General features: G+C 43.6%; 1 protein-coding gene across 3 annotated transcripts in view; it reads left to right on the top strand.

The window, feature by feature from the left end:
- Positions 1–13,103, top strand: part of THOC5 (THO complex subunit 5) — a 37,161-nt gene that overhangs the window by 6,163 nt on the left and 17,895 nt on the right. For 2 of the 3 annotated variants that reach the window (XM_058531736.1, XM_058531737.1), the window contains exons 7-10: positions 2,267–2,413; positions 4,015–4,129; positions 11,153–11,285; positions 12,005–12,037. In XM_058531736.1, the coding sequence (XP_058387719.1) occupies positions 2,267–2,413; positions 4,015–4,129; positions 11,153–11,285; positions 12,005–12,037 (428 nt within the window). The remainder of the gene's footprint in view (positions 1–2,266; positions 2,414–4,014; positions 4,130–11,152; positions 11,286–12,004; positions 12,038–13,103) is intronic. The other variant, XM_058531738.1, reaches the window with a different exon arrangement.

The raw sequence follows: 13,103 nt of genomic DNA, 5'->3' as shown, positions 1-13,103 counted from the left end.
ATTACCAATTTGATCTCTGGGCACCTTGTGTGGGAGAAACTCACTTCCACGTCACATCCTTTTTAACCTTTTGGCTCATATTTCCTCTCTAAAGTTCTAGCAAATTTTTGCAAATGGATTTTATTCTTTGGAACCTGAACTTCTTGGTGCTTAGCTGCCTTCAGATGAACAAACTATACTGTGAGAGTGTCCTTCTTAAACTGTGATGGCTCTTGGCAAAACCAAGCTGAGAGATAAGGAAGGAGTAGACAGGAAAAGAAGGAACGTGTTTTTTGCTTGATCAGACCTATTTGTGCAAACTGAAAGGAAGCAGGTTTTATTTGTAATAAACTTGGGATGATGGGTCTACGTTAGACATTGGGTCTGGTGTCTTTTTTGTGGGGAAGATCAACTCTGAGCTAACATCCATGCCAATTCTCCTCTTTTTGCTGAGGAAGACTGGCCCTGGGCTAACATCCGTGCCCATCTTCCTCCACTTTATATGGGACACTGCCACAGAATGGCCTGACAAGTGGTGCATCGGTTCGTGCCCGGGATCCGAACCCCGGCCACCAGCAGTGGAGCGTCCGCACTTAACCGCTATGCCATGGGGCTGGCCCCTGGTGTCTTTTTAATAATGATGATGCTGATTTTTGAGAAGCATCTTTATCTGCTCCACAAATTCATCGCATAATAGTACTTAAATACTAATAGAGAGAAAATCCGCATCATCTGAACCTGAGTTAATGGTATTGTACTGTTGACAATTTCCTGGTTTTGACAATGTACTGTGCTTAGATAAGATATTATCATTGGGGAACCCAGGGGAAGGGTACACAGAGAAAATACACTCTCAGTACTATTTTTGAAACTTCTCGTGAGTCTTAAACTATTTACAAATAAAAAAACGTATGAAAACAAAAGAGTGTGATGCCCCACCTGTAACCCGGGCTCAGATGAAAGTAGACAAACCCAGAATACAGCGGAACTCGGGCCTGTGGGGAGGCAGGTGGCCACTTGGAAGGAGCATGGGCCCTGAAATCAGACACACTCGGTTCAAATCCCAGCTCTGCCACTCAGAGGTTTGTGACCTTGGGCAAGCTGCTTACCTTTGGAAGTCTCCATCTTATTTGAAAAATGCAGATAAAAATCCCTATCTTATAGAGTTACTGTGAGAATTAAGTGAGGTGAGGATGGCATACAGTGGGTGCTTAATCCGTGGCAGCTGTTGTTATTTTTTTTAATTGAAGTCACATTGATATATAACGTTTAAATTTCAGATGTACATCATTATATTTCAACTTCTGTATACAGTACATCGTGTTCACCACCAAAAGTTTAGTTTCCCTCCGTCACTGTACAGATGTTCCCTTTGCCCCTTTTGCCCTCCCTTAACCTGTTCCCCTCTGGTAACCACCAGTCTGCTCTCTGTAGCTATGTGTTTGTTTTTTATCTTCCACATATGAGTGAAATCATATGGTATTTGTCTTTTTTTGCTTAGCTAACTTATTTTGCTTAGCATAATACCCTCGAGGTCCATCCACATTGTCACAAATGGCGTGATTTCGTCTTTTTTTACGCCTGAGTAGTATTCCATTGTATGTATATGCCAGATCTTTTTTATCCATTCATCCATTGATGGGCACTTAGGTTGTTTCCATGTTTTGGTTATTGTGAATAATGCAACTGCTGTGATTATTACCATCATCTGTCCACAACCTGAGCACTACTATGTTAATGCAGCAAAGAGTGTTGGATTTGTTTTCTTTTATACATGTGTCGCTATACATGCAGCCATTAAAGCCCCTAGATCTTTTTCACATCTGGTCGTGCCATGCTGGATCTTCCCCATCCTATGCTTATGCAGTTAATGTTTTGAACTTAAGTGCAGACTCTTAAGTTTATTCCTGTTAAACGGCATTTCTTGGCTTCAGCCTGACAATCTAGGCATAAACCATAGTGTTTTTGATTCTTTAAGCTCTCAGCTCTCTTGCTCTTCTTGGAGATGTCTGTAAATTTGATAAGCATCCCCTCCAGGTTTTTAGCTAATTCATGGATTAAAAAGTTGGACAGCGTGGTTAAGGATCTTAGAGTGGCATGTCACCAACTACCTCTCTTCAAACTGAAACATCTACTAATGGGCATTTGCTGAGATGACTGGATTCTAGATTCCTGAGTAGTTGTAGACAGGGCTGAGCGGGCATACAGCAGGGGGACCTGTGGGCCTGCTTCAGCCACAGTTTGGATTCCTGTGAATGGCAGCTTGACATCTAATTTTTGCCTGTAGGTCAAAGCATGAAGAAATTGATCTGGTCAGTTTAGAGGAGTTTTATAAGGAGGCTCCTCCAGAGATCAGCAAGGCTGAAATCACCATGGGAGACCCCCACCAGCAAACCCTTGCACGTCTGGACTGGGAGCTGGAGCAACGGAAACGGTAGCATTTCCTCCTTCCTGACCTTGTTGACCTGTGCAGACATGGACTTTTAACCACGGGGGACAGTGGTATCATGACCCAGGATCAGATAGCAAAGCACTGTGGAACCAGCAGAATAAGATCAAGTCCGCTTTTGTGGTTCATTCACGTTTGATAGTTGAAACTTGGTCAGCCGCCTCATGGGTGGGTCAGAATTGCTTAAGGCTGTTAACAGAATGTTAGAGTAACCTTTCCTTAAAAATTTTATTTATTTTATTTTTTTTGTGAGGAAGATCAGCCCGGAGCTAACATCCATGCCAATCCTCCTCTTTTTGCTGAGGAAGACTGGCTCTGAGCTAACGTCTATTGCCAATCCTCCTCATTTTTTTCTCCCCAAAGCCCCAGTAGATAGTTGTATGTCATAGTTGTACACCTTAAAAATTTTAATGCCTGAGACCTAAATACCTTTTGTACCATAAATGTGGTTTTTTTTTTTTTTTTTACCTTTTCCACCTGCTTATGAGCATATCCTTGTGGTATTATAAAACTTTCAGACATTATTGTAGAAAGTTGTACAGCATTCCAGTGTAGAGACAAATTGTAATTCACGTAGTCGTCCCCCTATTGGATTGGACTTCTAGTTTGTTCCCATTTTTTGCTGTCATAAATAATGCTTCAAGTCACACCTTTATGTATAAAACATTTCTCTACTAATAAAGAGCTTTTATTCGTTAACTGTAAACAGAATGTCTATACTATGTAATTTAATCTAGGTCTTTCTAAGAATATGGTGTATTTTTTTTTCATACTGGACTGTTCATGGTTGTATCCTTTCCATTATGGTGACTTTTTTCCCTTTGATATTTGTATGTGAATTCTAGGGCTTTTGGTTGATACATCTGCTCTGTTTTCCATCAGAGAAGCTGCTGAGTTTAATCCCTTGCCTTTTTCTATTACATTGTATTCTGTGCCTTTGGTCCATGTTAGGAATTTAATAAGCACTGAGTCTGGTTCTTATGGAATTGGTGTCGGTTTTTTAGTAGATGGGGCTGGCCCATCACTCCCCTGTCCAGTACACTGCTTGCCCCAGGCACAGGCTAAGCCATGAGTGTTGCATCCTGTGGCACTGGTCAGGAATCCATCCTTACCCTGCCCCATTCAGGCCAATCTATGGACCTCGTTTGGGTCCTGTAGCTGCTAGGTCCATATATTTCTGAAAGTTCTGGGTCTAGCCTCTGAGGCAAGAAATGGAACAGGAGGTGACCCTGGGACATTCCCTAGTGGTCACAGGCAAAGTCTCTGGAGCCGGACAGGCATGGATTCAGAGCCCTGCTCTGTGCTTGCTCTTAGCTGGATGACCTTGGGCAAGTTATCTACCTCCCTGAGGCTTTGTTTCCTTTGGGGATAAGAAAAGTTCCTATCGTCCAGGGTTTTCATAAGGATTAAATATGATAATATTTGTAAAGAGTTCTCCAGAGTGCCTGGCACATAGTAAGTGCTAGGTAAACATTAGCAGTTAATCGTGACTGCGGTCGTTAGGTAGAGTCTGACAGCGAACAGGCGTGTCAGGGTGTCCCTGGAGAGCATTGAGTGACAGTGCTCTGTCCCCCTACCCCCAACAGGCTGGCAGAGAAGTACCGAGAGTGCCTGTCCAACAAGGAGAAGATCCTCAAGGAGATCGAGGTGAAGAAGGAGTACCTGAGCAGCCTCCAGCCGCGCCTCAACAGCATCATGCAGGTGAGGGTCTTCCCCCACATCCCCTTCCTTCCTCGGCCTTTTGCTTTGCCTTCACCACTCAGTGAGACCTTGCTGACGTGAGGCGCCAGCAGCCACATTACCTTATGGGTTTTGTCAGGTCTCTTACGCTAATCACTGTTAGAGCACAGTGCAAGGATGGTCCTGTCTGCACTCCTGCCCAGCTGGTATGATAAGATTGTGTCCTGGGTGGAAGAACTGCTGGCCGGATGGGTGCAGGAACATATACACACATTTACCTGGGGTGTTTTCTTTTCACCCAGAGCCTCTTCCAGGTAAAACACTTTTGCAAACTCTTAAGTTTAGCTTACCCACTGCATGGTCTTCACCAGCCCCGCAGTCTCCAGGCATCTAAGTCTGCTTCTGTGGATATCTGTTAGATCCCCCTGACTGCTCCTCAGGGGCAGATGTTCAGCAGATCTACTCCCTCTGAAAAGAACTTTACTGGTATTTGAAAACCATTAGATACCTTTGGAGGAAAAGTCTCCACTTTACCTGTAAAATGTAATGTCTTTCTATGTAGGTGACCTGATTTTTGTTTGCTTTGTGAAGCCAGATTTGGTCTAAATCCTTATAGTTTTATGAAGCAGGGTAAATGGTTAATATGGAGAAACTTTGCAAAAGGACCCTAGAGAAATTATAAATTTCCTTTTCTAGGATTTGGCAAGATCTACATTTTCTTCCTTTAATTCGAGGCATATAATTAGAATTGTTAACAGAAATATTCTCAGTAGCACTTCATAATAGGACAAAAAGAAAACAGACACTGAAAGTTTGGGTTATACTTAATTTTTCCTCTTAACTGGAAACTCTAAATGTTTCTAAATAGGGTTCAGGTTAAATAAATTCTTGTATTTACAGCCTTACAGCTATGATAGAAATATGGAACATGATAGCACTGATAGAATAACTGGACAAAGAGAAGATCTATAATATTATTTGTTTATTTATTTTGTGAGGAAGATCAGCCCTGAGCTAACATCCATGCCAATCCTCCTCTTTTTGCTGAGGAAGATTGGCCCTGGGCTAACATCTGTGCCCATCTTCCTCTACTTTATATGGGGCACCGCCACAGCATGGCCTGATAAGTGGTGCATCGGTGCACACCTGGTATCCGAACTCACGCTGCCAGCAGCTGAGCATGTGCACCCAACCGCTATGCCACGGGCCCGTCCCCATCATGTTATTAAACAGAACAATGCAAGTTGTAGAACATAAAGTATGACCTCATTTATATACCTTTGTTTACAAAGTATCTGTATGGATATATACATGTGTAAGTCCAGTGTATGCTTAGAAAAGTCTGTATTCACACTCAACCATAATAGTTACTTTGGGAGATTGGGAACTGGAAGTTTTTGCTTTATAAACTTGAATACAACTTTTTATCTTCCATCCTTTCACTCTGAGCCTGTGCTTGTCTTTAGTGCTAAGATGTGTTTCCTGAAGGCAGCATATTGTTGGGTCTTGCTTTTTAATCCATCCTGCCACTCTGTATCTTTTGATTGGAGAGTTCAATCCATTTACATTTAGGGTAATTATTGAAATATGAGGGTTGAATGTTGCTGTTTTGTCACTTATTTTCTGGTTCTTTTGCATTTCCTTTGTTTCTTGTCCCATTTGTTTTGGACTGCCAATTCAGTTTGGTTGTTCTGTCTTATGATTCTTCTAGTTTTCTCTTTGTTTATCATATGTGGTTTTAATTTGATTATTTGTTTAGTGGTTACCTTGAGGTTTGGGCGAAAAATCTTCTGTATGAGATAGTCCATTATCTGATAGCCTCCTATTTCCTTATACTAAGTCAATTCAGTCACTTTCCTCTTCCCCTTCTAAGTTGCTCTTGTTATACCTTATTCTATCTTGTGTTGTGGCTGTGTGTTTACAGTGATGAGGTTAAATTTATTTTTGGTGAATTTCTTCCTTTGATCTTTGAGTTTAGTATTTAAGTGGTTGCTAACCTATTCCGGTAAAGATCTACTATTTCTCTGATTTTGTCTACCTACTTTTCTCCTTACTCCAAGCTTTGTGTTCCCTTTCTCTTCTTGTTTTCAGGCCTGAGGGCCTTCTTGAGTATTTCTTGTAGTGGCGGTCTCGTGGCCATGAACTCCCTTAGCTTTTGTTTATCTGGGAGAGTTACTATTTCTCCATCATATTTGAAGGATATTTTTGCTGGATAGAGTATTCTTGGCTGAAAGTTTTTGTCTTTTAGTATTTTGAATATATCATTCCAGTCTCTTCTAGCCTGAAAAGTTTCTGTTGAGAAATCCGCTGAGAGCCTGATGGGAGTTCCTTTGTACGTTATTTTTTGTTTTTGTCTAGCTGCCCTTAATATTGTTTCTTTGTCGTTGACCCTGGCTAGCCTTACCACTAGGTGTCGTGGTGAAGGCCTTTGTCTGTTAATATATATAGGAGTCCTGTTGGCTTCGCTTACTGGTATTTCCTGCTCCTTCCCCAGATTTGGGAAATTTTCAGCTATTATTTCCTTAAATAGGCTCTCTGTTCCTCTTTCCCTCTCCTCTCCCTCAGGAATACCTATAATTCTTATGTTACATTTTCTAATAGAGTCCGATATTTCTCGGAGTCTTTCTTCATTTCTTTTTAGTCTTAGTTCTCTCTCTTCTTCCATCTGGAGTATATCTGTATTCCTATCCTCTAAAGTACTAATTCTTTCCTGCATATTGTCAGCTCTGTTCTTTAAAGATTCCAGATTCTCCTTTATCTCCTCCATTGTGTTCTTCATCTCCATCAGCCCTGATAGGTTTTTCTTTATGATTTCAATCTCTTTTGTGAAGAAACTCCTAATCTCATTTAATTGTTTGTCTGTGTTGTCTCGTATTTCATTGAGTGTTTTTATGATAGCTATTTTGAAATCTCTGTCATTTAGTTTATGGATTTCTGTGTCTTCGGGGTTGATTTCTGGGTGCTTGTCATTTTGTTTCTGGTCTGGTGATTTCATATATTTTTGCATTGTGGTTCCTGTGTTGGTTTTGATTTTCCTCATCCTGGAAGTCTCTGGTTGCAATTTCCACCTGCCGCCACTGTGTGGTGGTAAAGGGCTTGTGTAGTCTAAGCCCCCTGCGCTCTGCCCCAGTATTTCTGCTGCGATCCGCAGTTTTGTTTTGTTTTGTTTTGTTTCTTTTCCCCACTGCGATCCACGGGTCCAGTCCAGTTTATTCAGGTCTGCCTCGGACCGCTAGATCTGGTCGAGCTGCAGACTCCGGGTTGTGGGGAGGGGGGAGCTCTCTCTTTTGCCCTCTGGGTCCCTGACGTGGGAGGCTTCTCGTTTGCCCCTCTTTATCTGCTCTCTGGGTTGCTCAGATGTTGATGGTAGCCCTGTGGCTCCTCTGAGCCCTCTGTGCGGGAGTTTCCCACTGGCTGAGAGAGCCCGAAGAGCTACAGTTTCCCGCCGAGGGCCGCCCCTCCCCCCTCTCTGGGAGCCGCGCGGACCGGATCGCTGATCTGATGGGGAGGGAGCGGAGTTCTCCTTACCTCTCCCCACTTCCTCCGGGGGCCCAGCACGTTCCGCTCTCAGATGTGCGGCAGTGTGGATCCCTCCGCTCCAGCTTTTGACTGTCTGGGATTCCGTTGTTGGTCTGTGGCTGTTACTTTTGTTGTATTTTGTGGGGGAAGAATTCACGGGAAAGCTCACTCCGCCATGATGCTGACGTCACTCTCTGAATACAACTTTTTAAATCAATGTACATATATTATTTTTTTAAAAATAATTTTACGTATAGGAAAGCACACAGTTCATAAGTGTACAGCTCAGTGAATATTCACTAAGTGAACACATCTGTGTGACCAGCACCCGAATTGAGAAGAAGCACATTATCAATTTTCCAGAAGCTACTTTATTCCTCCTCTTTGTCACTTTCTCCTCCCACCCTTCAGTAACCAGGTATCTTGACTTTTAACATCATAGGTTAGTTTGTCCTGTTTTTCAACTTATACAAACGGAATCATGTGGTACATATTCTTGTGTCTGGCTTCTTTTGCTCAAGAGTATGTTTGTGAGATTCATCTACACTATTGTGAGTACTGGGAGTTTATTTATTTTCACTGATGTTTAGTATTTGATTGTGGGTGTTTCCAGTTTGGGGCTAATATGAATAATGCTGCTGTGAGCATTGTTATACAAGTCCTTTGGTGCACATGTGTACGTATCTTGTTGAATATATACCCAGGAATGAAATTGCTGGGTCATAGAATATGTTGTGCATATATTTAGCTTTGGTAGACTCCAAAACAGTTTTCTAAAGTGATTGTACTGATTTATGGAAATTCCCCCCAGCACCATATGAAAGTTCTAATTGCTCCACATCCTTGCCAACACTTGATATTGTCAGTCTTCTTTTTTGTTTTTTTTGGTGAGGAAGATCAGCCCTGAGCTAACATCCATGCCAATCCTCCTCTTTTCGCTGAGGAAGACTAGCCCTGGGCTGACATCCGTGCCCATCCTCCTCCACTTTATATGGGACGCCACCACAGCATGGCCTGACAAGTGGTGCCTTGGTGCGCATCCGGGATCCGAACCCGGGCCGCCAGCAGCAGAGTGTGAGCACTTAACCCCTATGCCACAGGGCTGGCCCCTTTTTTTCTTTTTTTTTTTGGGTGAGAAAGATCAGCCCTGAGCTAACATCCAATGCTAATCCTCCTCTTTTTTTTTTTTTTTTTTTTTGCTGAGGAAGATTGGCCCTAAGCTAACATCCGTGCCCATCTTCCTCTACTTTATATGGGATGCTGCCATGCTGCCACAGCATGGTGTGACAAGCGGTGCATCGGTGCGTGCCCGGGATCCGAACCCGTGAACCCCATGGTGCTGAAGTGGTGCGCGTGCACTTAACCGCTTGCACCACTGGGCCAGTCCCCACGTAATGATGTCTTTTAATGAACAGCTATTCTTAATTTGAATGTGATCTAATTATCAGTATTTTCCATTATGGTTAGTGCTTTTGTGTCCTGTTTAAGAAATCTTTCTGGGGCCAGCCTGGTGGCACAAGCAGTTAGGTGCACATGCTCCGCTGCAGCAGCCTGAGGTTCGCTGGTTCGGATCCTGGGCACGCACCGACGCACTGCTTGTTAGGCCATGCTGTGGTGGCGTCCCATATAAAGTAGAGGAAGATGGGCACGGATGTTGGCCCAGGGCCAGTCTCCCTCAGCAAAAAAGGAGGATTGGCTTGGATGTTAGCTCAGGGCTGGTCCTTCTCACAAAAAAAAAAAAATAACAAATCTTTCTATATATACTCAATGGAATACTACTCAGCCATAAGAAACAATGAAATCCAGCCATTTTTGACAACAAGGATGGACCTTGAGGGTATCATGCTAAGCGAAATAAGTCAGAGGGAGAAAGTCAAATACTGTATATCCCACTCGTAAGTAGAGGATAAAAACTATAACAAACAAACACATAGAGACAGAGATTGGATTGGTGGTTACGAAAGGGGAGGAGGGGAGGAAGGAGGGCGAAAGGGATGATTAGGCACGTGTGTGTGGTGATGGATTGTAATTAGTATTTGGGTGGTGAACATGATGTAATCTATGCAGAAATAGAAGTATAATGATGTACACCTGAAATTTATACAATGTTATTAATCAATGTTACAGCAATAAAAAAATTTTTTTTAAATTAATAAAATAAAAAAGCCTTAGAGATGCAAAAAAATGAAATCTTTCTCTGTCCCAGGGTCATGGAGATATTCTCTTGTTTTCCTTTTTTTTTTTTTTTTAATTTTTATTTATTTATTTTCCCCCCAAAGCCCCAGTAGATAGTTGTATGTCATAGCTGCACATCCTTCTAGTTGCTGTATGTGGGACGCGGCCTCAGCATGGCCGGAGAAGCAGTCCGTTGGTGCGCGCCCGGGGTCCAAACCTGGGCCGCCAGTAGAGGAGCACGCGCACTTAACCGCTAAGCCACGGGGCTGGCCCTCTCTTGTTTTCTTATAGAAGCTCTCTTATTTACCTTTCACATTTAGATTGTAGTCTTTCTGGAAGTGAATTTTCTATATGGTGTGAGGTAAGGGTCAGATTCATTTTTTTTCGATGTAGGTATTCAACTGACTCATCTATTGAAAAGACCATTCTTTCTCCATTGTTCTGTGGTGCACTCTTTTTTTTTTTTGGTAAGGAAGATTGGCCCTGAGCTAGCATCTATTGCCAGTCTTCCTCTTTTTGCTTGAGGAAGATTGTCTCTAGCTAACATCTGTGCCAGTCTTCCTCTATTTTGTGTCTGGGATGCTGCCACAGCATAGCTTGATGAGCAGTGTGTAGGTCCATGCCTGGGATCCAAACCCACGAACGCTGGGCCGCTGAAATGGAGTGCACGAACCTAACCACTACGCCACCGGGCTGGCCCCCTGCATTAATCAAATATTAATCAAATATCTGTGTATGCGTAGGTTTGTCTGTGACCTATTTGTCCACGCACCAGTATCACACTCTTATTTAGTGTAGTTTTATCAGAAGCCTTGATGCTCAGTAGTGTAAGTTCTCCAGTTTAATTTTTCAGGATTGTCTTGGTCGTTCTTGGCCCTTTGCATTTACATATAAATTTTAGAATCTACTAGTCTGTTTTCACCTGCTGGGATTTAGACTGGGATTACATTGAATCCGTAGGTCGCTTTGGGAAGAATTGACATCTGGATGGTATTGTGTCTTCCAGGTCGTTGACATGGCATATATCTTCCTTCATTTAGATCTTTCATTTCTCAGGTCTTTGTGTAGACGCTTACACAAAGGCTTCCATTTATTTATTCTTAGATATTTGATGTTCTCTTGATGCTGTTGGAAACAGTATCTTTTTTTAATTTCATTTTCTTACCATTGCTTATATAAAGAAATATAATTGATTTTTTATATTGACCTTTTATCCACCTAGTAGTTCTGTTAGCTTACCACATATCACTTTCATAAATAAAAAACTGTATACAGTAACTGAGCAGCCACATGTTTATATGTGGACTGCCTGGAAAGGGAAAACAAAAATCCTTCTTTTGTTGCGTGCAGGCTTCGCTCCCAGTGCAAGAGTACCTGTTCATGCCGTTCGACCAGGCTCACAAGCAATATGAGACAGCCAGACACCTGCCACCTCCCCTCTATGTCCTGTTTGTCCAGGCCACTGCATATGGGCAGGCCTGTGGTGAGTGCGGGAGCTGGGGGAGGAGGAGGGGCTGTGGGAGCAGCAGCTGTGGCCAATTGAGTCATTTAGAAGCATTGCCTGCTGAGGAAAGCTCCCTGGCCCTGCTCACAAGCCCTCAGGTGACAGACGCTGCCTCCCCTCTGCACCACCCAGCATGGCTGCTCTGACCAGCTGGCCTGAGGCTGGACTAACCTGATGGGCATTTCAGAATGGATGGCTTTGCATCTCTGATGAACCTGGCTGGTTGGCTGTTGGGTACAGTGCCTAGGCAGCCTGTCTGGGCTCCCAGGCACTCACCCCATCAAGGCACGCTTGGCAGGTGGATTGGCGCCTCTTGCTCTGCTTCAGAGAGAGGGCTTGGTGAAGACAGGTCCCGGCCAGCTCTCCCAGGCTTTCACCATGCCCCAAACAGGCTGCATGCCATTTTGGTGAATGACCAAGTGAGAGGATATGTCCTCATTAAACTTAAGGGCAGCCTTTTATTCCACTAGAGCTTTGGGAAGTTTTTGGAGACTCTACCTCTTGCCCTACTGCAGCTTTCACCCAGTGCCTAAACTTCCCCCCCCTTCCCAGCCCACCGCATCAGTCATATCTTGCAGCAGTGCATGCTTCTCCTCCCAGCCATGAGCACCGACACATTACCGTCTCTCTTCTTGTGTCTTCTTGGTCCTTCTGGACCTCTCCCTACCGTTTGTTCTCCTGCCTGTTTCCATCATCAGCTCATATGAAATCCTCCCAGCCCCCTAGACAGGGTGAGTAATTTTCTTTTGTGTTTCCATTCCCATTTTACTGAAGAATTTCAGGATTAAACTACTCAAAAGAACAGTTTGGCATTTGCCAGTCATTGATGGGGGCAACCAGCTTGTTTGGGGTGAGGGGTAACGGTTCATGCAGTGTTGTCAGAGAGAGAGTAGTAGTCAGCCACCTGGGAGTATTGTCTCAGTGGCCTGCCCCTTCAGGGAAGTTTGCCATCCCTCCTTAGTGCAGTTGGGCAAACCGTTTCAGGCTCCTGTGACTGTCTGTAATCTGTATACCCTTTTGAATGGAGCAGGAGGGGTTGTGGCCTGTCTGACCTCCCAGCACTAGACCCGTGGAGTTCCACAAAGGTGGGCCCAGACGTCACTCAGGGAGGTGTCAGGCCTGGTGTCTGGAACAGGATGCTTAACTTCATGCTTGAGATGCTAAGGTCAAGTTGAATAGACCTGGTCTTGAATCCTAGCTTATCTACTTCCTGGCTATTGTATCTAACTTCTCTGAGCCTTAATTTTCTCATCTGTAAATGGCTATAATAGTAGTATTGCTCCTTTAGGGTTGTTGTCAAGATTAAAAATTAATTTTTTAAAAATAACTTTACAATTAAAGTTAGAAGCATCAGCTCATTCAGTCCTCACCACCCGACTGGGCAGCTGCTATTTGTCAAGTCCTGAGTTCATAGATGTGGAAACTGGGGCTCAGAGCAGTAATGTAACTTTCCAGGCCACGTGTTTGGGAATTGGTGGGGCAGGCACTCGGGCCTAGGACTGGACTGCAGGGTCCAAATTCCTACCTGCTGTCCTCCTACCTCCCAGTTAAATGTAATGGTGCCAGCCAGGTGCTTGGTGTGGTGCAGAATAGAGAATAATAAGCACTTAGTCAGGTGAGAGCCATTGTTTCTGGGATGTGGACAGTTATGGGCTTCTGGATGAGAACCTTTAAGACAATTGGCAGAAGGGTACCATGTGGCTTTAGGCCCTAGATTGAGATTTCTGTGCCTTGGTGTAAGCCTGAAAAGAGAGGCGTTCACCATGGTCTCAGATGATGCTTGTCTAAGAATCTGCA

The sequence above is a fragment of the Diceros bicornis genome, chromosome 35, assembly GCF_020826845.1.
Source record: "Diceros bicornis minor isolate mBicDic1 chromosome 35, mDicBic1.mat.cur, whole genome shotgun sequence".
Taxonomy (NCBI): Eukaryota; Metazoa; Chordata; class Mammalia; order Perissodactyla; family Rhinocerotidae; genus Diceros; species Diceros bicornis.
This window is presented reverse-complemented; position numbering and strand designations above follow the sequence as displayed.